General features: G+C 36.5%; 1 protein-coding gene and 1 pseudogene across 9 annotated transcripts in view; one reads left to right on the top strand and one right to left on the bottom strand.

Annotated features, from left to right (window-relative positions):
* The window catches only part of BCL2L13 (BCL2 like 13), a 94,998-nt gene that overhangs the window by 9,642 nt on the left and 58,983 nt on the right, over positions 1 to 26,373 (bottom strand). For 5 of the 9 annotated variants that reach the window (XM_016213788.2, XM_087814395.1, XM_016213793.2 and 2 more), the window contains one exon: positions 19,945 to 20,088. In XM_016213788.2, the coding sequence (XP_016069274.1) occupies positions 19,945 to 20,088 (144 nt within the window). Of the gene's footprint in view, positions 1 to 7,137; positions 7,220 to 7,749; positions 7,764 to 19,944; positions 20,089 to 26,373 lie in introns of those variants that run through there. The other 4 variants (XM_016213789.2, XM_016213790.2, XM_016213801.2 and 1 more) reach the window with 4 other exon arrangements.
* Positions 13,631 to 13,959, top strand: LOC148093747 (small integral membrane protein 19 pseudogene; annotated as a pseudogene).

Raw genomic sequence — 26,373 nt, 5'->3', positions numbered from 1 at the left:
AGTTCACAGGTTGGATTCCTGGTCAAGGGCACATAACTGGTTTGCAGGTTCAAACACTGGCCCCGGTCATGGTGCATGTGGGAGGCAACTAATTGATGTCTCTCTCTCACATTGATGTTTTTTTCTCTCTCTCTCTCTTTCCCACTCTCTCTAAAAATTAATGGAGGAAAAAAAGCAAGAGGGCAGCCCTGGCCAGTGTGGCTCAGTTAATTGGAACATCACCCTGTGCACCAGAAGGTCTTGGGTTCAATTCCCAGTCAGGGCACAAACCTAGGTTTCGGGTTCCATTCCCTGTCAGGCGCATACAGGAGGCAACCTATCAATTTATCTCTTTCACATGGATATTTCTCTCTCTCTCCCAAACTTCTTCTCTCTCTAAAATAAATTTAAAAAGAAAAAAAAACACAAGAGGGCAAAATCATACAATACTTAAAATAACATATGGTAGGGCAAAAGTAGGTTTATAGTTGCTTCATGCCATTCCCTTCTGGCCTGTAGTGTTTCTGGTGAAAAATCAGCTGATAGCCATATGGGAGCTCCTTTGTAGGTAACTAATTGCTTTTCTCTTGCTGCCTTTGAAATTATCTTTGTTTTAAATTTTTGGCATTCAAAGTAATGAAAAGCAATGATCAGAAACCAACACTACTCTATCCACTAAGGCTATTATTTAAAATTGAAGGGGAACCCTGGATGGCTTGGCTCAGTGGTTAGAGTGTCGGCCTGAGGACTGAAGGGTCCCAGGTCTGATTCCTGGTCAACAGTATGTACCTCAGTTGCAGGCTCTATCCGCAACCCCGGTCCAGGCTTGGGTAGGGAGCAACCAATTAATGAGTCTCTATCACATTGATGTTTCTCTCTCTCTCTCTCCTTCTTCCTTCCTCTCCACTCTCTCTAAAAAGAAATCAATGGAAAAAATATCTTCAGGTGAGGATTAAAATAAATAGCCTAACCAGTGTGCCTCAGCAGTTGAACATGAATCTATGATCAAGAAGATCACAGTTTAATTCCCAGTCAGGGCACATGCCCAGGCTGCGGGCTTCATCCTCAGTCGGGGCTGTGCAGAACGCAGCCGATCAATGACTCTCTCATCATTGACGTTTCTCTCTCTCTCTCCCCCTCTTCCTTCCTCTCTCTGAAATCAATAAAGATATATTAATAAATAAAAAAATAATGAATGAATTTAATTAAATTAAAAACTGAAGAAGTAAAGAGATTCCCAGACCAGAAAAGCTAAAGGAGTGTATTACCACCAAACCAGCACTGCACAAAAAGTTAAAGGGACTGCTGTAAAATGAAAGAGAGAGGAACACAAACATAAAGAATAAAAGTGGAAATAAATGAAGAAGTATCAATAACTTTAAATGTAAATGGGTTAAATGTTCCCAAAAGACATACCATAGCTGAATGGATAAGAAAACATGACCCATCTATATGTTGTCTACAAGAGACCAATCTCAGAACGAAAGGCTCACACAGGATGAAAGTGAAGGGATGGGAAAAAATTTTCCATGTAAAAGGAAATGGAAAAAGAAAAAAAGCAGGGGTAGCAATACTCATATCTGACAAAACAGATTTCAAAACAAAGGCTATAACAAGAAGGTCACCACATAATACTAAAGGGATCAATCCAACAAGAGGATATAACCCTCATAAAATGATATGCACCCAATATAGGAGCACCTAAACATATAAAAAAACTCTTGGAGGACTTTAAGGGAGAGACTGACAGCAACACAGTCATAGTAGGGGACTTGAACACCTCACTGACATCACTGGATAGATTTTCCAGACAAAAAAATCAAGAAGGAAAAAGCGACCTTAAGCAACACACTAGACCAGATGGATTTACTTGACTTTTACAAAACATTTCATCCTAAAGCTGCAGAATATACATTCTTCTCAAGTATACATGGGACATTCTCAAAGACAGACCACACCTAAAGACTCAAAGTAAGTTTCTACAAGTTCAAGAAGACTGAAATCATATCAAGCATCTTCTCGGATCACAATGGCATGAAACTAGAAATCAATTACAATAAAAACACCCAAAACTTTCAAATACATTTATGCTAAGTACTATGTTAACAAACAATGAATGGATTATCAATGAAATCAAGGAAGACATCAAAAACTTCTGGGAAGAAGCCTGGCCAGTGTGGCTTCAACCTATGAACCAGGTCATGGTTCAATTCCCAGTCAGGGCACATGCCTGGGTTGCAGGCTCGACCTCCAGTAGGGGGCATGCAGAAGGCAGCTGATCAATGACTCTCATCATTGATGTTTTTCAATCTCTCTCTCCCTTTCCCTTTCTCTCTCTAAAAATCAATGAAAACAGGGGCCCTGCCGGGCGTGGCTCAGTGGTTGAGAGTTGACCTAGGATCCAGGCGATCGGGGTTCGATTCCTGGTCAGGGCACATGCCCAGGTTGCGAGCTCAATCCCCATTTGGGGGCGTGCAGGAAGCAGCCAATCAATGATGACTCATCATTGATGTTTCTATCTCTCTCCCTCTCCTTTCCTCTCTCTGAAATCAATAAAGATATATTTTTAAAAAATAAAACAAAATAAAGTAAATGAAAACATATTTTAAAACCCCATAACTTCCTGGAAACAAAGGAAAATGAACATACAACAACACAAAATCTATGGGACAGAGCAAAAGCAATCCTGAGAGGGAAGTTCACAGCATTACAGGTTTACCTCAAGAAACAAGAAAAAGATCAAATAAATGATTTAACCCTAAAACTAAAACAACTAGAACAACAAGCCCAGAGTAAGTAGAAGAAGGAAGAAAACAATAAAGATCAGAGTACTAATAAATGAAATAAAGACTAAAAAAAACAATGCAAATAATAAATTAAACCAAGAGCTGGTTCTTTGAAAAGATAAACAAGAATGATGAACCTTTATCCAAACTCATCAAGAAACAAAGAGAGAGGGGCAAAATAAATAAAATCAGAAATGAAAGAAGAGAAGTAACAACTGACACTACAGAAATATAAAGGATTGTTAAGAAAATACTATAAACAAGTTGCAAACAAGCTGGACAACCTGGATGAAATGGACAAATTCCTAGAAACACACAATCTCCTAAAATTCTATCAGGGAGAATCAGAAAGCCTGAATAGACCAGTAACAACTAATGAAATTGAAGTAGTAATCACGAAATTCTCTGCAAACAAAAGTCCTGGAGCAGACAGAGTCACAGTGGACCTTTACCAAAACAGTCAAAGAAGAACTAAAACTTATCTTCCTCATCCTCCTCAAACAATTCCAAAAAATTCAAGAGGAAAAAAGACTTCCTAGATCTTTTCACAAAGCCAGCATTATCCTAATTCCAAAACTGATAAAAACACTACAAAGAAAGAAAATTACAGGTCAACATCCCTGATGAACTAGATGCTAATATCCACAACAAAATACTTGCAAATCAGATTCAGCAATACATTAAAAAGATCATATACCACAACCAAGTGGGATTTATTCCGGGGATGCAAGGCTGATATTATATTCACAAATGAATAAATTTGATACATCACATAAACAAAATGAAAGATGAAAATCACATGATTATATCCATAGACGTAGAAACGCATTTGACAAAATCCAGCACCCATTTTAAATAAAAACTCTTAGCAAAGTGGGAATTCAGTGATCATACCTCAACATAATAAAAGCCATATATGATAAACCTACAGCCAACATCACACTCAGTAGGCAAAAACTGAGAGTGTTTCCCTTAAGATCAGGAACAAGACAGGGATGTCCACTTTCCCAACTCTTATTCAACATAGTACTGGAAATCCTAGCCACAGTGATCAGAGAAGAAGAAATAAAGGGTACCCAAACTAGAAAGCAGGAAGTAGAATTGCACATAGAAAACTCTAAAGACTCCACGAAAAACCTACTAGATCTAATAAATTAATTTGGCAAAGTACCAGAATACAAAATGAATATTCAGAAATTGGTTGCAGTTTTATACACCAATAATGATGTATCAGAAAGAGAAACTAAGAAAACAATCCCACTTACTATTGCAACAAAAAAAGTACTTAGGAGTAAATTTAACCAAGGAGGAAAAAGACATGCCTGGAAAACTATAGGACATTGAAGAAAAAATTTGAGGAAGATACAAATAATTGGAAGCATATACTATGTTTATGAATTGGAACAATTAACATCATTAAAATGTCCATACTATCCAAAGCAATTTATAGATTCAACACAATTCCCATTAAAATACCAATGGCGTAATTCACAGATCCAGAACAAATATTACAAAAAATTTATATGGAACTATAAAAGACACTGAATAGCCTCAGCAATCTTTCTCAGAAAGAACAAAGTTGGAGGGATCACAATACCAGATATCAAACTACAAAGCCACTGTAATCAAAACAGCTTGGTGCTGGCTCAAGAACAGGCATATAGATACATCAGTGAAACAGAACAGAGACTCCAGAAATCAATCCATGCCTTTATGGTCAATTAATATTTGAGAAAGGAGGCAAGAGCATACAGTGGAATAAAGACAGCCTGTTCAAAAACGGTGTTGAGAAAACTGGACAAGTACACGCCAAAAATAAAACTGGACCACCAACTTATACCATACACAAGAAAAAACTCAAAATGGATAAAAGACTTAAATGTAAGTCACAAAACTACAAAAATCCTAGAAGAAAACATAGGCAGTAAAATCACAGACATCTCTTGTAGCAATATTTTTCCTATATATCTCCTACAGTAAGGGAATCAAAGGAAAAAACAAGCAAATAGGACTACATCAAACTAAAAGGCTTCTGTACAGCAAAGAAACCATCCTCAAAATGAAAAAGGAACTCACTGTATGGGAGAACATATTTGTCAATGATACATCTGGTAAGGGGTTAATTTCCAAAATATAAAAACAACTCATACAACTTAACAAAAGGAAGACAAAAAAATCCAATTACAAAATGGGCAAAGGACCTGAATAGACAATTCTTCAAAGAAGACATACAGATGGCCAATAGACATGAAAAAATGCTCAATGTCACTAATCAGAGAAATGCAAATTAAAACTACACCTGCCAGAATGGCTACCATCAATAAATCAACAAATAACAAGTGCTGGCGAAAATGTGGAGAAAAGGGAACCCTAGTACACTGCAGGTGGGAATGCAGACTGGTGCAGCCACTATGGAAAACAGTATGGAGTTTCCTCAAAAAATTAAAATTGGAACTGCTGCCCTAGCTGGTTTGGCTCAGTGATTAGAGCATCAGCATGCAGACCAAAGGGGTCCAGGGTTTGAATCTGGCTAGGGGTATGTACCTTGGTTGCAGGCTCGATCCTCAGTAGGGAGAGTGTGGGAGGAAACCAATCAATGTGTCTCTCTCACATTGATGTTTCTCTCTCTTTTCTCTCTCTTCCTGAAAAACAATGAAAAAAATACCCTCTGGTGAGGATTAAAAAAAAAAAAAAGAAAAGAAACTGCCATTTGACACAGTGATTCCACTTCTAGGAATATATCCTAAGAAGCCCTAAACACCTATCAGAAAGAATATATGCACCCCCTATGTTCATAGCATCATTATATACAGTAGCTAAGAGCCGGAAACAGTCAAAGTGCCATCAGTAGATGAGTGGATAAAAAAGCTGTGGTACAATCTGGCTGGTGTGGTTCAGCCACTGAGTGTCAACCCATGCACCTGGAAGTCCCAATACGATTCCTAGTCAGGGGAACATGACCAGGTTTCAGGCACAATTCCCAGCAGAGGGCATGCAGGAGGCAGCAAATTGATGCTGACGTTTATGCTTCTATCTCTCTCTCTCTCCCTTTCCCTTCCTCTCTCTGTAAAATCAATAAAGACATTTAAAAAAATGGGGCTAATTTCAGTTTAAAGAGACTCCATTAAAATAAAAAAATAAATAAAAAGCTGTGGTGGATGGGGCTGGAAGGGGGGAAAAGGGGTACACCTATAATACTATCAACAATTAAAGAAAAGAAAAAAGGAGCTATACCTAGGCACATTAATTTGAAATTACTAGAAAATAAGATAAAGAAAAAAATCCTCAGACAAGCCAGAGGAAAAAAAATCTTATCTATAAGGGAACAAAAAGAAAAGAATTACATCTAATTTCTCATCAGAAACTATGCAAGCAAGGAAAGTGGAGTGAAATATTTAACCTTTAAAAGACGGCATTTAAATTCCGTCAGCATTTAAATTCGGCCAGCGGGACCCACTCCTTGCCGGGAACTAAAGTTCCCTTTCATCGGATAAAGGTTAAAGTGTTGAAAAAGAAAAAACCAACCAACCTAGAATAGTGTACATGTGCAATTATTATTTGTAAGTAAAGAAGAAAGTCCTGGCTGGTTTGACTCAGTTGGCTGGGTGTCATCCCATGCATGAAAAGGTTGCTGGTTCAATTCCTGGTCAGGACACATGCCTGGGTTGCAATCTCTATCCCCAGGAGGGGTTGTGCAGGAGGCAGCTGATCAATGTTTCTCTTTTTCTCTCCCTCTCTCTAAAAATCAATAAAAAATATTTGGGGGAAAAAACGTGAAGATGAAATAAAATGTTTGCACAGCCAGCCTGGCTCAGTGGTAGAGTGTCGACCTATGAACCAGGAGGTCACGGTTCGATTTCTGGTCAGGGCCCATGCCCATGATTTGGGCTTGATCCCCAGTGGGGGTGTGTGCTGGAGGCAGCCAATCAATAACTCTCTCTCATCATTGATGTTTCTCTCTCCCTCTCTCTGAAATCAATAAAAAAAATATTTAAAAAAAGATATAAAGACTTTATTGTACAAAAATTGAGGAAATGTATTACTAATAGACCTACCTTGTAAGTAATGAAGGAAAATAATTTAAGTAAAAAATTCGGATCTATGTAAATAAAAAAACAGCATCAGAGAAGGAATACATTAAAGTAAAATAAAAACTTTTATTTTTCTTATTCTTAATTGACCTACCAGATAACAAAATAATAGCAGCAACAATATATTTGATTATGAGCGTTATGCATATAGCATATATACACTCTCACATATATACATACAAACATATGGTTTTGTATGTTTATGTAAGTCAAATGAATGACATCAATGATATTAAGAATCTGAGGAAGAAATTAGAATTATTTTATTATAAGGTACTCACACTACTTGTGAAGTGGTATAGTATAATTTGAAAGTTGACTTGGATTAGCTGCAAATGAATACTGCAAACTTCAGGGCAATCACTAAAAAAGTAAAAGGAGAAATATAATGGATACCCTAAGATTTGAGAGAAAATGAAATCATGTAACATGCTCAATTAAAACCACAAAAAGCAGAAAGAGTGGAAGACAAAAATAGGAACAAAGAATAAATGCAAAAAGTAGAAAACTTACAAATATGGTAGATATTAATGCAGTTAACTATATCAATAATCACTTGGAACATCAATAGTCTAGACACACCAATTAAAAGATAAAGATTGCCTGGCCTGTGTTGCTCAGTGGTTGAGAGGTCACCAGTTTGATTCCCGGTAGGGCACATGCTCAGGTTGTGGCTCGGTCCCCAGCGGGGGGCATGCAAAAGGCAGCTAATCAATGCTGATGTTTCTCTCTCATCAATGTTTCTACCTCTGTCTCCCTCTCCTTTCCTCTCTCTCTAAATCAACAAAAACATATTAAAAATTTAAAAAGACAGAGATTGTCAGTGGATTAAAAACCAAGACTTGACTACATGTTCAATACAAGACACTCACTTTAAATATAAAGATACATACACATTAAAAGCAAATGGATGGGTCTGGCCGGCGTGGCTCAGCGGTTGAGCGCTGACCTGTGATCCAGATCACGGTTCGACTTCCAGTCAGGGCACATGCCCCAGTTGCAGGTTCAATCCCTAGTGGCAGGAGGCAGTCAATCAATGACACTCTCTCATCACTGGTGTTTCTCTCTCTCTCTGCCCCTCTCCCTTCCTCTCTCTGAAATCAATAAAGATATTTTTTTTAAATAAAAGCAAATGGCTGGAAAAAAGTATACCATGCTTACACTAATCAAAAGAAAGTGGGTGTAGCTATGCTAATTTCAGACAGAAGAGACTTCAGAGCAAGGAAAGCTATCAGGGATAAAAAGAGGCATTACATAATGATAAAGAAGTTAAACATCCAAGAAGACATAACACTCTTTAATGTGTATGCACCTAACAATAGCGCCTCAAACTACATGGGACAAAAACTTATAGAACTGTAAGAAGGAAGAAGTAAATCCATCATTATAATTGAAGGCTTCAATAACCCTCCACCAGACATGAACAGATCTAGCAGGCAGAAAATCACTAAGGATATAGTTAAATGCAACATCATCATCAATCAAGTGGATATAATGAACATCTATATACTACCTTATTCAACAATAGCAGAACATACATCCTACCCAAGCTCACAATGAATATTCACCTACATCACATTCTGGAACACGAAACACACTTTAATTTAAAAGAATAGAAATCATACAACATCTGCTCTCAGACCAAAATGGAATACAACTAGGAATCAATAACAGAAAGATAGCCGGTACCCTCCCACCCCAAACACTTTAAGATTAAACAATGAACTTCTAAATAATACATGGCTTAAAGAATAAATCTCAAGAGAAATCTAAAAATTTTTAAGTATTTTGAACTAAATAAAAATGAAAACAAAATTTTATTAAAACTGGTATGGGAGTGAAAGCAGTGCTTAGAGAGAAATTTATAGCATTGAATGCATATATTAGAATAAAAGATCTAAAATCAATCACCTAAACTTCCTCCTTATTGAAAGAACACTATTACAGATCCCATGGATATTAAAAGGATAATAAAAAGAATACTATGAACAAGTTCTAGTTTTTCATTAAGCATAACGTTAGCTGTAGGAGAAAATCTAGATGACCTTAGGCTTGGCAGTAACTTTTTAGAAACGACACCAAGACACAATAAATGAAAGAAATGATTGATAAGCTAGACTTTATTAAATTAAAAATTTCTGCTCTGTGAGAGACAATGTCAAGAGGATGAAAAGCCAAACCACAGACTAGAAGAAAAATATCTGCAAAAGACACATCTGATAAAGTACTATCATGCAAAATACAGGGTAGAGCAAAAATAGGTTTACAGCTGTGAGTACGTGAAACATAAGAATTTATTCCTATATTATTTTCCACATGAACAACTCTAAACCTACTTTTGCCCCATCCTTTATATGAAGAACTGTTAGAAATTCAATAAAAAACAATCCAAATAAAAAGTTAAGACCTTAACAGACACCTTAACAAAAGATATACTCATGGAAAATGAGCATATGAAAAGATGCTCCAGGTGATGACATGATACTATATAGAGAGAACCCTACAGAGTCCACAAAAAACTATTAGAACTGATAAATGAGTAAAGGAGCAGGATATAAAATTAATATTGAGAAATCGGTTGCATTTTTATACACCAAAAACAAACTACCAGAAAGAGAAATTAAAAAAGCAATCCCCTTTACAATTACATCAAAATAATAATAAAATACCTAGGAATAAACTTAACCAAGAAGTAGAAGACATGTACTTGAAAAATTATACCACAATGAAGAAAGTGAACATACAAATAAATGGAAGCATACACTGTGCTCATGGATAGGAAGAATTAACATCGTTAAAGTGTCCATGCTACTCAAAGCAATCTATAGATTCAATGTAATCCCTATCAAAATACCAATGGCATTTTTCAGAGCTAGAAAAAATAATCCTAAAATTTGTACAGAACACAAAACCCACAAAATTTATGAAACCAAATAGCCAAAGCAATCTTGAGAAAGAATAACTAAGTTGGAGTTATCACACTACCTGATATAGTAATCCAAACACCCTGCCGGGTGGCTCTGTTGGTTGGATGTCATCCCATGTGTTGAAAGGTTGCCAATTTGGTTCCCTGTCAAGGGCCATGCAGGAGGCAGCCAATCAGTGTTTCTCTCTCACATCAGTGTTTCTCTCTCTCTCCCCCCTCCCTTCCTCTCTCTCTAAAAATCAATAAAAAATCATGCCCTAGCCAGCTTGATTCAGTGGATGGAGTGTAGGCCAACAGACTAAGGGTCCCAGGTTCGATTCTGACCAAGGGCACGTACCTCAGTTGCAGACTGGATCCCGCTGGCTGGGGCATGTGTGGGAGGCAACCAATCAATGTGTCTCTCTCACATTGATGTGTCTCTGTCTCTCTCTGTCTCTCTTCCCCTTCCACTCTCTCTGAAAAGCAATGGAAGAAATATCCTCAGGTGAGGATTAGGGGGGGGGAAATGGGCAGAGGACCTGAACAGACATTTCCCCAAAGAGGACATACAAATGTCCAATAGACAAATGAAAAGATGCTCAACGTCACTAATCATAGAAATGTAAATTAAAACCACAATGAGATATCACCTCACACCTGTCAGAATGACTATCATCAATAAATTATTAAACAAGTGTTGTCCGGGATGTGAAGAAGGGAATCATCATGCACTGTTGGTAAGATTGCAAACTGGCACAGCCACTATGGAAAACAATATATGAAGGTTCCTCAAAAATTTAAAAATAGAACTACCATATGACCCAGCAATCCCACTTCTGAGTATTTATCCTAAGAAATCTAAACACTAATTCAAAAAGATATATGCATCTCTATGTTCACTGCAGCATTATTTACCATTGCCAAGATAGGGAAGCAACTTAAGTGTCCACTGATAGACGACTGGATGAAGAAGATGTACTACATATATACAATGAAATATTACTCAGCCATAAAAAAGAATGAAATCATACCATTTCCAACAACATGAATGGACCTAGAGGGTATTATGCTAAGTGAAATAAGTCAGCAAAGACAAATACTATATGATTTAACTTATATGTGAAATCTAAAAAACAAAATAAACACACAAACAAAACAGAAACTCATAGATACAGAGAACCAGATGGGAGGGTCATCGAGGGTCTGGGGATAAAGGTGAAGGGATTAAGTACAAATTGGCAGTTACAAAATAGTCACAGGGCTTTAAAGTACAGATTAGGGAATACAGCCAATAGTATTATAATAACTGTGCATGGTGTCAGGTGAGTACTAGACTTATTGAGGAGATCACTTTGTAAATCATATAAATGTCTAACCACTATGCTGTCCAATTAAAACTAATACAATACTTAATATCAACTGTAATTAAAAAATAACTTTTTTTTTTTTTTTTGCCTGGCAGGGCGTGGCTCAGCAGTTGAGCATCAACCTAGGATCCAGGCGATCAGGGTTTGATTCCCGGTCAGGGCACATGCCCAGGTTGTGGGCTCGATCAATGAATCTCTCATCATTGATGTTTCTATCTCTCTCTCTCCCTCTCCTTTCCTCTCTCTGAAATCAATAAAGATATATTAAAATAATAATAATAATAACTTTTTCTAAAAAGGATAAAAAGCAGAAAAAAAAATGCTCCACATCATACATCATCAGGGAACTGCAAGTTAAAACAAGATACCACTACACACTTGTTAGAATAGCCAAACCTGGAACACTGACAACATCAAATGCTGGTGAGGATGTGGAGCAACAGGAACTCTCACTCATTGCTAGTGGGAATGCAATGTAGTACTGCCACTTTGGAAGACAGCTTGGTGGTTTCTTACAAAACTAAACATGCTTTCACCCTATTGCACTTTTGGTATTTATGCAAGAGTTTAAAACTGATGTCCCCACAAAAACCTGTATACAGATGTTTGTAGCAGTTTTATTCACAATTCCCAACACTTAGAAGCAACTAAGATCTACTTCAGTAGGTATACAGATAAACGGTGGTCCAGCCAGACAATGGAATATTTATTTTTCAGTGCTAAAAAGAAATGAACTATCAAGCCCTGAAAAAAACACAGAGAAAACTTAAATGCATATTAATTGAAAGAAGCCAGTCTGAAAAGGCTAGATACTTCATGATTCCAACTACCTGACATTCTGGAAAACACAAAACTATGAAGACAGTAAAAACATCAGTGGTTACCAGAAGTTACGGGGAGGAAGGAATAATAAGTGAAACAGATATTTAGGGCAAGTAAACTATTCTGTATAATACTGTAACTGTGGATACATGTGATCATAAAATTGTCCAAATCATAGAATGTACAATATCAAGAGTGAACCCTAATGGGTGATACTGATGTGTCAATGTACATTCATCAATGATAACAAATATGCCTCTCTAGTGGAAGATGTTGACAATGGGTAAGGCTATGCATGTGCAGGGGCAGGAAATACACGGGAAATCTCTATATCTCCTGCTCAATATTTCTGTGAAACTAAAACTGCTCTAAAAACTAGTCTATTTAAAAACATCTAAACTGGTCATCTTACTTCTAAACTTCAATAAAGTGCTCTTCTCAATACCAGTACAATGGAAAAATCATCTCAAAGGTACTAAGACAAAAACAATCATAAAATGTAAGTCACAGAAAAAGCAAAACTATCTGTAAAACTCCAAAAGGCATTTATTCTAGCTAATGTTTACAATTCAGAGAACAAAATATTTTTCTCTCTGCAAATCTATATGCCCAAAGCTTGCCTGTTCCTAAACAACTACATGCTATCACTCCTTTGCTGTGTTTTCAAAACTAGTTCAACTTTCGGAGCTAGGTAGTTTGTTTCTCCCTGATGTCATGTTCAAGCGGCTAAAGACAAACACATTACCTTTTACACAACAGACATGCAACACTGCAAAGCCAAATGATTGTTCTCTGGAACAATGGCCTAATGGTTTTAAAAGCTGCCAATATCGTGTTTAAATACAAAGTATCTTAAAGGTAATTCATGTTGATACTTCATATCAAAGTATACACTTTCACCAATTAGCCAAAAAACAATCTCTTGGTTTTAAACACACACAAAAAGAGTTGCTTAGACCTAACAATATGAAATTTGGGCATTCAAATTTAGAGATAAAAACACATTTGAAATATTAACAAATTAGTTATCCATATTATTGGCTCTTTTCTCTTGTAACAAATTATAAGCATCAATAAACTTTGATGCACTACATCATAATAGAACTGAAAATTGTAAAGGGAGTACGTAACATTCACTGTATTTTTCTTCTTCCTTTGTTGTAAAGTACAATATAGGAAAGGAAGGTTCCTGGGTGGAGATACCCATGATTAGCAGCAATGATAATGGCAGTGGAAAAATGAGGGATGGAACATGTACCTTCCTTATCCTCTTTCCACAATGGAGGCATGGAGAAGACTCCTTTGGATGCACAACATGAACCAGGACAGAGTAGTTCAAGTAGTAGGTCTCACTGTGACAGCTGTCCCCCACAAGAAGATGGGCAGATTATGTTTGATATGGAAATGCACACGAGCAGAGACCATAGTGCTCACTCAGAAGTTACAAAAGGAGAGAAAGAACTTGAGGCTTTGAAGAAAAGTGTACACTTTGTGTCTGACTGGTCCAGTAGACCTTGTAAACATTCCACATAAAGAGTTCCACTTCAGGTATCCTAAATGCTCTGTTTATTTAAGAATGAGGAAAAGTGGGTTCCTATGAGTCCAGCCCAACTCCGGAGAAAAGAGCCCCAAGCAGAGGTGCTTGACTGCCTGCTGCCTCCAGAGTGAGAAGTCCCCAGGGCTGGGAGTTACAGAATGATGAGTGACAATAGCTCTACTGACTACAGTTCATGAAGCCTGAAACAAAGCTACCAACGTTTACTTGGTAGTGATCCTTATTAGCTTTGGTTTCTTCATGTATGTCAAGAGGAATAAAAGGAAAATTATGAGAATATTCAGTGTGCAACCTACAGCAGAAACTTATGAGAGCTCAACTTTATGACACAGTAAACAAAATTTGTTGAAGACAGCAACTGGAAACGTATTCCAATTCAAAAAAGAGTAACTCTCAAGAGCCACATAACCAAGCTGACAATGTGCCGCTCATTGAAATGAATCTCAGAAAATGAGCAACATTAAGTAATTATTATTATGGTAACAAGCTCCCAATTCTACTAAATCATGAAAAACATGAAAACAAATTTCTATCTCCATAAAACTGTTTTACTTGTAACTTTTCCCAATTTTTTGGTGGTTTCTGTTCTGCTTTTCAAAATTGTATCTCTGAGTTGTTACACAAACAAAAAACAGCTCAAAAGGCCTGGAAACAGAAAGACTATAACCACAGATGGTGATTTTACCTTGTGAAGACCTTTGATTTCTTCAGGATACAATCAGTCAGGAATAAAAACCCATCTTTGGAAGAGAGAATCTGGAGCTTATGTCATTTTGAGTTGAAAATTTTTGCAAAATTAGAAAACTGAAAATCCAGTCTTTGGCATAATTTCCTCTCAGGTTGCATTCTGTATGGATAACAGACTGATTTGTGTTCATGTTGCTGTTGTTACCATTCTTTAATTGAATTAAATATTTTCCACTTAATTGTAGGAGTTTGTTCGCTTTTTACTTTAATTCTACAGTTTTATTTCCACCACATGAATCTTCTTTAAACTATACTGAGACCATGTTGCCAGACAAATGGGCAACTCTATATTGGTGTTAGCAATTTGTTTTTCAGTCATACAACTATCAGTGTTTAATATAACTGTCTGGATTCTTATGCTTTTTAAGTAAGCTACCCAGAAGAAATCTCATATCTTTCACCATTTTGTACTGTACACTGAAATGTTTTACCTAATTTTTCATATTTGTTTAAATAAAAGCTGGTTGGAGGTAGTGGCAGGGAAGTTTAACTGTCCACGTAAACTGGCAAAGAAATAGTTTTTGAACCAAAGGTACTCTTAATTCTAAGAGTTAGAGTTAATATTTCAGTATTATTTTTCCCCCCTTTTATAACTGTGAAGAAATATATATCTTAGCCCGGCCGGCGTGGTTCAGTGGTTGAACATCGACCTATGATCCAGGAGATCGTGGTTTGATTCCCAGTCAGGGCACATGCTCAGGTTGCAGGCTCGATCCCCAGTAGGGGGTGTGCAGGAGGCAGCCAATCAATGACTCACTCACCACTGAGGTTTCTTTCTCTCTCCCCCTCTCCCTTCCTCTCTCTGAAATCAATAAAGATATATTTTAAAATGTATATATACATAAATATAAATTTTAAATGAAAAGGTTTAGACCAAATAAAATCATTCAGAGAAATAGCATTTTTCTTTTAAAATTTAATTATATTATTCAAAATGTATATATTGTACAAGGTGTATTACTGACCAAATGGAATAATTCTTTTTTTCTTTTTTTTTTAATATATCTTTATTGATTTCAGAAAGAGGAAGGGAGAGGGAGAGAAAGACAGAATCATCAATGATGAGAGCTCTGTCATTGATCGGCTGCCTCCTGCACGCCCCCAACTGAAGATCGAGCCTGCAGCCCGGGCATGTGTCCTGACCGGGAATTGAACCTCGATCTCCTGGATCCTAGGTCAACGCTCACCCACTGAACCACGCTGGAGTAATTCTTTCTTATCTCACAAATAGGTGAATACACCACCTATACAAAGAATGAAAAACCATGTATAACTAAAAGGATTGCAAACAGTTATAATTACCGGCTGGGGGAGCAGAGTATCAAGGAAACAATTGTCTTAAATTTTGCTTTGCTCTTAGAAGAACCACTGTATATTTCCATGAGCAGAGAATGTCATCGAGTAGAAGTAATTCACTTGCTGTCACTGACATGTGGTACAATCTGGACAAATTACAAAAACTGGCCATCTCAAATGATTTTCAAAAATAGTGTATGTAAATAAAGATAAATCACTATTTTTTTTAAAAAGAGGAATAGTGGAGCCATAAAGAAAGGGGATATTTTCTCCACAGATTCTCTTAAGGTATTCATTCCATCTCTCTTCTTTTGAGGCTAAGTATTTATATTAAAAAGGACTTGAAAAACCTTCTGCCAGCACCTACTAAAGGAAGCAAGAGCCCCTGGAAAAGCCTGTGACCTGTGAAGTGGTGCACTGTCAGACTAATTTATTTGAACTGGACACCACTGTAAATGTGACTCACCCTACTCCCCTATTTTTACATATCCAAGTTCCAGTAACTCTCAAATCCAGTATTCTATTCAAACTCTGTTGAGGTATTTTACTAACGTTAGTCCCTTTTTGGACTGTAAGACACTTTAGAATTTCCTAACAGAGGTAAATGTTATTTAGAAATTTTCGCCCGGCCGGGCGTGGCTCAGCGGTTGAGCATCAACCTAGGATCCAGGAGATTGTGGTTCGATTCCTGGTCAGGGCACATACCCAGGTTGTGAGCTTAATCAATGATTCTCTCATCATTGATGTTTCCATCTCTCTCTCCCTCTCCCTTCCTCTCTCTGAAATCAATAAAGATTAAAAAAAAATTTTTTTCAAGGACTCTTTTCCACAAATGTCACCAAAAAATTATAATTTTGTCAACACTGCTATTGTCTCCTTTTAGTACCACCACACTTAGACCTGCATTATTCATAGTACAGGGTGGGTCAAAAGTAGGTTTATAGATGTTTGTATGGAAAATAATACAATAATTAATAAATAATAATACAAGAGTAAACTTTCTCCTACTCACAACTGTAAACCTACTTTTGCCCACCATGTATAAATTTTACTCTTGCACGATAACTGCTATCTCTCTTTTAAATGAGATCAGGTTAGTAAATGACATAAAAGCTTTGTTGTTTTGATATTCAAGAGAAAGGCAAGCTTCTCTAAGCTTGAATTTATAGTTATTAAAACAAACAAAAACAAGACAAAAGAAAAAAATATCCTGGACAATAAAAATTATTTTAAATAAATATATATGTAAAAAAGAATGAATTAATAATTGGAATAATAAGGGAGCTATAACTCCATATGTTGCAGAGATTAAAAGAGAATACTAACAGGATATTTGATAAAATTATTTTTAATTTTTTATGTAATAATAGTATTGTGATTAAAAATGAATAGAGAGCCTTTATTTTTTAGAAATCCATACTAAAAGTTTTTATAGATAAAGTTATGTCTGGATTTTGCGTCAAAATAACATTAAGAGTGGAAGTAATAAGAGTGTGAAAAAGCATAATTGGCAATGAACTCAAGATTGTTAGGACTAAGTGAAAGGGGTTCATTATATTATCTTGCCTATTTTCATATATGTTTAAAGTTCTCCAAAATAAAATGATTTTTAAGAAATGGTATAAGAGAATTAAGAAATTCACTGTACTCTCCCTTCTAAAATATAGAAGAATATTATGGACAGATCTATGCCAACATAACTGGAAATTTTCTGGGATAATATCCTAGAAATATCAAAAATTGACATGAAAAACCAAAAATCTTTCCCTCAAAGAAAGTAACAGGTGGTTTTACAGGCATGTTGTAGGAAGCAAGGCATAAATAATTTGAATGTCATATAGACTATTCTCGAGTAGAGAAAAATTCTTCCAAACTCCAACTTCTTTTATGAAGCCAGCATACCCTTAAAACTGAGACCAAACAAGAAAAATTACAGGCCAGCCTCACTCATTGAAACTAAGACAACTAAATGGTAAAGCAATTAAAAGCACTCATTTTAGCCTGGCCGGGCATGGCTCAGCAGTTGAGCATAGACCTAGGATCCAGAAGATAGCGGTTCCATTCGATTCCCAGGCAGGGCACATGTCTGGGTTATGGGCTCGATTCCCAGTTGGGTGCATGCAGGAGGCAGCCAATCAATGACTCTCATCATTGATATTTCTATCTCTCTCTCCCTCTCCCTTCCTCTCTCTGAAATCAATAAAGATATATTAAAAAAAAAAAAAAGAAAGCACTCATTTTAACATCAGGAAAAAGACAAGGATGCCTACCACTTCTATTATTATTGTACTGGAGATCCTGATTAGTGCAATAATTTTTTTAAAAAAGACAGACTCATCAAAGAAAAAACTGTCATTTTTTCACAGATGGTGTGGTTTTCTATGTAGAAAACTCAAGGGAATCTAGAAATAAGTAATCAGAATTAGAGAGTTTAACAAATTTACTGCATGTGAAATCAATATGGAAATTCAGTCAATGTGACAAAGGTACCATAGTTATACAAGATGTTAACACTGGGGGAAACTGAGTGGAAAGTATACAGAAATACTTCATAATTTCTTTTTATTGATTTTTTTTTTTTTTCTTAGAGTGGAAGGGAAAAGGAGAGTAGAAACATCAATCAATGAAAGAGAAACACTGATTGGCTGCCTCCTACTGGGAATCAAGCCCAAAACCCGGGCAGGTACCCTGACCAGGAATCGAACTAGAGACCTATTGGTGCATGGGAAAATGCTCAACCAAATGAGCTACACTGGCAGGGTACTTTATAACATTTTTATAAATCTAAAATTATCCCAAAATCATCTTAATAAATGACTTTAAAAATTAATGTCTGATAATATTAAACATTAGGAAAGATGTAGAGCAACAAAATTATATATTGCCAACACAATGTAAATTGGAAAACACTTTGGCATTATCTTGTAAATCAGAACATGTCTATACTCTTGGACCAAAAAATTCTACTCCCAAGTATACACCCAGAGCAACCCTTGCACACGTATGCAAGAATGTTCATAATAGCATGTTTGTAATAGCATAAGAGTGAAAATGTCTAGTCATAATAGATAAACTATAAATTGTGATTAATTATAAATAAATTGTGATAAATTGTGATATATAAATTGTGTTTGGAATACTAAACACCAGCCAACACATCAACCTAGATCAATGTATTCTCAACAGGGGTGATTTAGAGGGTCAAAACTAGTTTGGACAGGTAGGGAAAATCTTAGATATTACAATGGCTTTGCCCCTCCAACAGGTCACAGTACATAGACTTATATCTGTGGTATTAAAATTTTATGGGAGGAAGAAGGAGATAATTAGGATAAAAAATGTCTAAAAAGGATCCTCAGAGGTATGAAAATTTTTAAAGAGTTGAGAAACAATGACCTAGGTATATCTCAAGAACGTAACATTGAGTGAAGAAAGCAAGTTACAGAAGAAAACATACAGTATACTATTTACATAAAGTGTAAAATATACAAAATAATACATTGTCTAGGGATATGTATATGTATCAGTATGTGTGTATATATATGTGTGTGTTTAAACTATAATGTTTTTTTTAAAATATATTTTTATTGATTTCAGAGAGAGGAGAGGAGAGGGAGAGAGAGAGACAGAAACATCAATGATGAGAGAGTCACTGATCAAGCCCACAACCGGGTATGTGCCCTGACTGGGAATCGAACCCTGATCGCCTGGATTCCAGGTCGACACAACCGCTGAGCCACGCCTGGGCTAAACTATAATTTAAAAAGAACAAAATAGGAGTTACATTTGTGAAGTAGGTAGGCAGAATCATGTAGAAATCTAGGAGGGACATACAAGGAAATTCAAAAGTGCTGGCTGTGTTCTTTTCTAAGACTGGGATAGTAAACACGTAAGTTTTAATTGTATTATTCTTCATCCCTTAGTTATTTACATATTTTTTGTGAGTATGAAATGTTTCATAATTAGAACTATTTATAAGTACTACTTAAAAATACAACATAGCACCATGGCAAGTGTGGCTCAGTTGGCTGGAGCGTCGTCCCATGCACTGCAGGTTTTCGGGTTTGATTCCCAGTCAGGGCACATACCGAGGTTGTAGGCTCAATACCCCATCAGGGTGGAAGCAACCAATCTATGTTTCTCTCTCCCATTGATGTTTCTCTCTCTCTCTCTCCCTTCTTCTCTCTCTAGAATCAATGAAAAACATATTCTTAGGTGAGGATTAAAAAAAATACATACATAGCAATTTACTATATGTAAAATCTTAGTAGTTTAACTTAAAGTGTAGAAGAGCCTTTCCATTGATCGGTATTAAATAATATTAAATAATATTAATGATATTAAATCTCTGCTTAATTTTTTAAAGAAAATATTTTTTTAAAAGTACAGCTCATACCCAACCACCTTGCTGAATGATGTACTCTGCTGCATAGTCCTCCAGATATGTCACACCAAACTGCAGCAATGCACGCAAAGGTTCTTGACCACGTCTTGTCAACTCCAAAAGCATTTGTTGTAGCAAAACCAGAGGCACCAAAATCTTCAATGCAAAGATGAGAGAGTAAAAACGCAAAGTGAAATTCTTATAATACATTTTATATGTTCAACTACTAGAAAATTATACTGAGATGCATCATTATGAAATTTCACTTTTATTATAATGCAGGAAATAAAATATTGACTCCTACTATAATTTTTGTGAATGCATATAGGTTTTATACCTTAGGGCAGCGATTTTCAAAAATGTGCACATTAGTATGCCACAAGAGGCACACTGGTATGCTGCAAGAATTTTTAAAACATTCAATATTTGACTTTTTTTCAATCCTCACCTGAGGATATTTTGTCCACTGCTTTTCAGAGAGAGTGGAAGGGAGAGTGAGAGAGAGAGCAAGAGAGCAAGATATGAGAGAGAGAGAGAGAGAGAGGGAGAGGGAGAGGGAGAGAGAGAGGGAGAGGGAGAGGGAGAGGGAGGGAGGGAGAAAAAGAGAGAGAGAGAGAAAAGCATCAATGTGAGAGAGCCACATTGATTGGTTGCCTCCTGCATGTACCACAACTGGGGATGGGGATCAAGCCTGCAACTGAGGGATATGCTCTTGGCTGGAATAGAACCTGGGTCCCTTCAGTCCACAGGCCAATGCTCTAACCACTAAGCAAATAGCTAGGGCAATATCTGACTATTTAGTCAGGAGCACTGACCTCTTTCCCTTAGATTGTCAAACAAAAAAAATGACAACAGCCGAGCCAGCATAGCTCAGCGGTTGAGCATTGACTTATGACCTAGGAGATCATGGTTCGATTCCCAGTCAGGGCACATGCCCAGGTTGTGGGCTCGACCCCCGGAAGGGGGCATGCAGGAGGCACCAATCAATGACTCTCTCCTCACTGATGTTTCTATCTCTCCCTCCCATTTCCTTCCTCTCTCTGAAATCAAAAATATACTTTTAAAAACAATGACAATAGCCAACACAAGTCGTCTAGTGTGAATGAATCAAAATTATACCTATTTTTTTCAGATTGGCAAAAAATGTATTTTTTGGTGTGTCAAAGAATTTTAGTAATTAATTTGTGTGTGCCATGAGATGAAAAAGATTGAAAATCACTGCTTCGGAGTGTTAGAATTAATTTCATATTATAATATGAAAACAATTGGGTGTGTCTGTAGCAACATATGCAAAGAAAAATCACTGAAGCATTATTTATAAATAGCAAAAACCTGGAAACAGGCGCTAGTTAAATAAATTCGTTTGTTCACTGCCCAATCACCAAGATTTACTTTCAGTGAAAAAAGCAAGATACAGAAGAGTGTGTGTAATAATAGTACCTTTATTTCTAAATTTCTAAACAAACAAAAATATATACACACATATATGTTTGTATAATCCTATAGTATCTCTGGGAAAATATACAAGAGACTGGTAATAGTCGTAGCCTAAGGAAAGGAGAACTAGGTAACTGGTGACAAGGGTGGAAAATATTTTTCAATGTATATCTTTCTGTACTTTTCGTATTTTGTGCCATGTGTTTTTATTATACTATATTTGAAAATAAGAACTTCCAAAATGATGAGTTATCCTATAAGTCATCAAAAAACAAAGGAGGCATTATCATCCTAATAACCTTGTGGCTCAATATTTTAAAATCATCAGAATTTATGACAGAAACAAACTAGAGTCCCTTGCCTTCCCCCCAAAAATTACATATTGAAACCACCTGCATGCAATCCCTTTTGTCTAAAACATCAATAAATCTTCACATGACGGAAAAAGAAATGCAAAAGCAAATTAAACCAATTCCAGTTCCTTGCTACTGAACTGCCAAAGTAATAATAACTGAGGAATTATAAAAAGTTCTGCAGAAAAAGACAAACAGAAAAGACAGTGAGCTTATTCATACTAATATTTTTAAGTAAAAGCAGCCCTGAGGGAATCGATATCAAAGTATGAAAGAAAGAATGCAACAAACACATCTTCTTTTTGATACTCTAAAAGAACTCCAGCCCAAAATATATTAAAAACTTCTCCTCAACACTAATGGAGGGGTATAGGACTATAAAGAAGAATATGTCAGGCTTTTTCCACAATTAGAAAACTTTTCATACTTTTTTTTTTTAAAACCTGTTGTTCATGTAGCCCCAGCATTTTGTCTTAGCATGAGCAGAAAGGGATAGTCTGTGAATCAATCTTGTTGATTCATATCATCATGTCAGCTTCAGAAGCCTCAGATGTTCTGTACCTCAAAAGATTCTAATCTCCCATAATAATCTACTAACATGCAATATTTTAAAATTCATGTTCAAGCTCTATTACCTCTGAGGGAAATGAGTTGCAAACATTTTATGCTTGCTATATAAAATAACACATTTATTTGTTTCAAATTTACCTCTTCCATATAAGAAAGTAGATGCTCTAGTTTTACTATATAATAATCTACAGATAAATCTGTAATGCTTTTTCACTACTGTCTTAATTTTAGTCTTCAATCATATTTCCTCTCATTCACTCTACTTTTTAGGCTGAAACCTATGAATCTTTCAGTGTATTCTTCATTGTTTTGATAATTTATCCTTTCCTGTTATCTTCTCCATCCCAATTATATCTTTCTTGAAATGCAGTTTACAGGACTAACATCTTCTATTTGGTTGGTAATACTCTTAGTGGTACATTTTATGTCTATTTTACCTAACTTACATACTATCTTCAAGGGACCTATATGATGACTTCCAGGCCCATTACCTTTTTAGTTTAGATTGTCTTTGTATCATTCAGCTCTCTTGCTCTCTAATTTTTGTGATCATACACAAAGTTTCATGAGTTATTTCCACAACGGAACCCCATCCACTTGGAATTTTACTATGCACAATAATTTTATATCATCTGTACACCTGATATGTTTTTGTACTCCCCCTCCCATAGTATTAAAAAAAACGTTAAAACAAAACTGGATTCCCAAGTATCCATTCCTTAATCTTACCCTCTGAATTCCTTTCTGTAAATTATTTCCTTACTGGATAATATTAATTCCCACAACACTTATAAATTATATTTTCTTCAATTACTTTTGCAATACAGTAAACCCTCGATTTTGCAGACCTTGACTTAACAGACTTCAGATTTAACGGACAAAATTTCTGATCCGTACATCATATGTGAAAGTTAATAGTTAATTTTAAAATGCTTTTAACCAAGGTTTACTTATAAGTAATTTAATAGGTTTTTTTTGTCATTAACTCAGTTACTTTTCACACAAATTTTAGCATCTAGGCCATATATTGGAAAAAAACACTAATTTCACCAACATAAATAAATATTACATATCTACAACTATAGTCTACCTATTTAAACCCAAGAGTCACCACTCGTAAACAATGTTCCACGAATGACTAGCACAAGATCACACCACATAGCGTGCAGTAATTGGTTCTGTTGCATGGTGTCACTTTCTGCAACAGGTTGTTTTTTTTAAACTTCAACCTTGACTTTTTTTTTAATGTCTTTTATTAATTTTAGAGAGAAAAACATCAGTGGGAAAGAAATATTGATCAGCTGCCTCTTAAATGTCCTGTACTGGGGAACAAGCCTGCAACCCAGGCATGTGCCCTAACCAGGAATCAAACCAGCGACCTCTCTGTGAATGGGTCAACACCAAACCACTGAGCCACACCAACCGGGCTCTGCAACAGTTTTAATGAGTAGCAGCTGATGTTCTAATGTGCACTAAGCCACACCCCAGCCCTGTGCATTTATTTACTCTTGGTGACTGGTTAATGCACACATGAGACTTATTCAGTATAAATTTAAAATTACTTTAATACACATAGAAAACTTTTCTGCAAAATTAAACTTTTCATACATACTTAATTTTAATTACACAAATGTATCTACAAAAGTAAAACCACCTAAACTAATTTGTCAAATTTTTAAAATACATATTCAGAAAACCTGCTTTATTATACAATAGACTTTTGGCTTTAACAGACACCCCCTCACCTGAATTAGTCCGTTATATGGAGGTTTTACTATAGTTTTTAAGGTACTTTTTTTTTTTGTCCTCCCCCAAGGATATTTTCTCCACTGCTTTTCAGAGAGAGAAAAGAGACAGAAAGAGAGAGAGATGAGAGAGATGAGAGAGAGAGAGGGAAGGAAAGATAGATAGATGATACATACATAGATGTGAGAAAGACACACAGATTGGTTGCCTCCTGCACGCTCCCGGGCCGGGGATCGAGCCTGCAACTGAGGTATGTGCCCTTGGCTAGAATCAAACCTGGGACACTTCAGTCCGCGGCGGATGCTCTAACCACTGAGCAAAACCCGCAAGGGCTCTAAGGTACTTTTGACCATGAAAAAGGATTATCTCCACCAGCTGTCTCCTCATATATACTATGTGGCATCTCCTTCCAATAGGTGAGACTTTTCTAACATTACGTTTATATTAAAGATCATATGGGCCTGCCTGGTATAGAGAGAAAGTATACCAAATAGCTCCAAGTGTCCCTTCCATTAGAAGAGATATTTGTGATGGTAAATTACATATTTTGGTCTATCATTCTACAATTTAACCCATCTATGCCTTAACAACTCTAGTAAATGTCACAAACTTTATCTGTACTTAATCCATTGATTGTATGAAGTCTTTGGCCTACCTGCTTCAAAATAAAATTTAAGACATAACCAGACATTTATGTATCACCCAATGTAATGCAAGAGGAAATAGGGAATACTAATGAAGTTTTGTTGCCACAAGATTAAACCTGAATATAATCTAGGTTTCTAGATCTACCTACCAATAGAAAAAAATATATAGATGTAAAGGAACATGTTAAATGACATCTCAGTGATACAGTCAATAAAATCCAGAAGGTAGGAAATTTTACAGGACAAATAACTTGGAAATAAATTACAGTGAGAGTAAGCCTACATATTAAAAGAGACTTAAGTAACATAATACATGATCAAATTTATATGAAATGTCCAGAAGGTAAATTCATAGAGACAGAGTAGAGTAACATTGCCAGGGGCTGGGAGGAGCAGGAAGCAGAAGGTGACTGCTACTAGGGTTTCTCTTTGGGAAGAAAAAAATGTTTTGGAATTAGACAGTGAAGATGGCTGAACAACTCTGTGAATAAACTAAAACCCACTAAATTGTACACTTTAGAGGAGTAAATTTTACAGTATACAAATTAATTTTTCAATATAAAAATAAAAAGGAGGTGACATCAGCATCATGGCAGAGAAGACCTCTTTGCTTCTCCCCTTAAAGTTACAAGTTGAACAACTATAATTCAACAAAAGGTTCCCTGCTCAATACACAAACACATCTGAAAGACCCACTCACTGAAAAATCTCAATGTGGGCGCACTGAAGAAACAGGGAAGGCAGGAAGGGGAAAAACAGTGACAGGAGCCACAGACACAGTCCAGTGCTTGCCATAGTTCCAGGTGACACAGTAGCAAAGAAGTGTTGCACTGCAGGCCACAATGAGCAGCAAAGAGAGGGCCAGAGTGGTAGAAGCAACATGGCCGGAGTGGCTGGTACCCATTGCAGCTAAACCCAGTGACAGGAGCAGAGATCCAGCACAGAGGTGTGGCAGCCATGGTCCAGCAGCAGCCACTACCAGGAAGGAAACAGCTACAGATGCACAAACCCACCTACCTGCATTCATCCCTCCTCCACCTACTGCAATGGAACCCAGTAGAGGCAGGTGGGACACCTTCGATATTATAGCACAGCTGGCAGCCTCTAGTTTCAAGGAGGCAGCACCAGAAACTCACAGGCCCAGGAGGCACATCCACCAACACATCCCACCACAGGAGTGGTACCTTAAGACTTTGAGGCAGCATTGTCACAGAGGAAATGCCCACCTCCTTGGGAACACCAGGTATTTTCCACAGCCAAGGTGACACCACCCCACTGAGATCCCAGAAGTCCCAGGAGTGTATGTAAGAGAAAACAAAAACTTGCGCCATAGCAGCATCTACTGGAAATAAAAGAAAGACCCTTACCTATCAACCTGATGAATTTTTAAAAACAAAACAGCACCTACAAAAGGAATAGTTCAATATTTCAAATGCCCAGGCAGAGAAACAATCCATCAAGTACCATGAATAACTAAGGTAATAAGGTATCTCAGAAAGAAACCAAGAAACCAAACTGAAACACATGGAAGACTGTGATTTAAATGAGAGAAAAGTTAAGACTGCAGTTTTGAATACTCAGTGAGATCAAAGAAAACTCAAGACAGCTGAATGAGCTCCAGAATAAAATCAACAAAAGGAATATGCTGCTAAAGAAATGAAACTATAAAAAAAGAACTAAACAGAAAT

The sequence above is a fragment of the Miniopterus natalensis genome, chromosome 2 (assembly GCF_054644295.1).
Source record: "Miniopterus natalensis isolate mMinNat1 chromosome 2, mMinNat1.hap1, whole genome shotgun sequence".
NCBI lineage: Eukaryota > Metazoa > Chordata > Mammalia > Chiroptera > Miniopteridae > Miniopterus > Miniopterus natalensis.
This window is presented reverse-complemented; position numbering and strand designations above follow the sequence as displayed.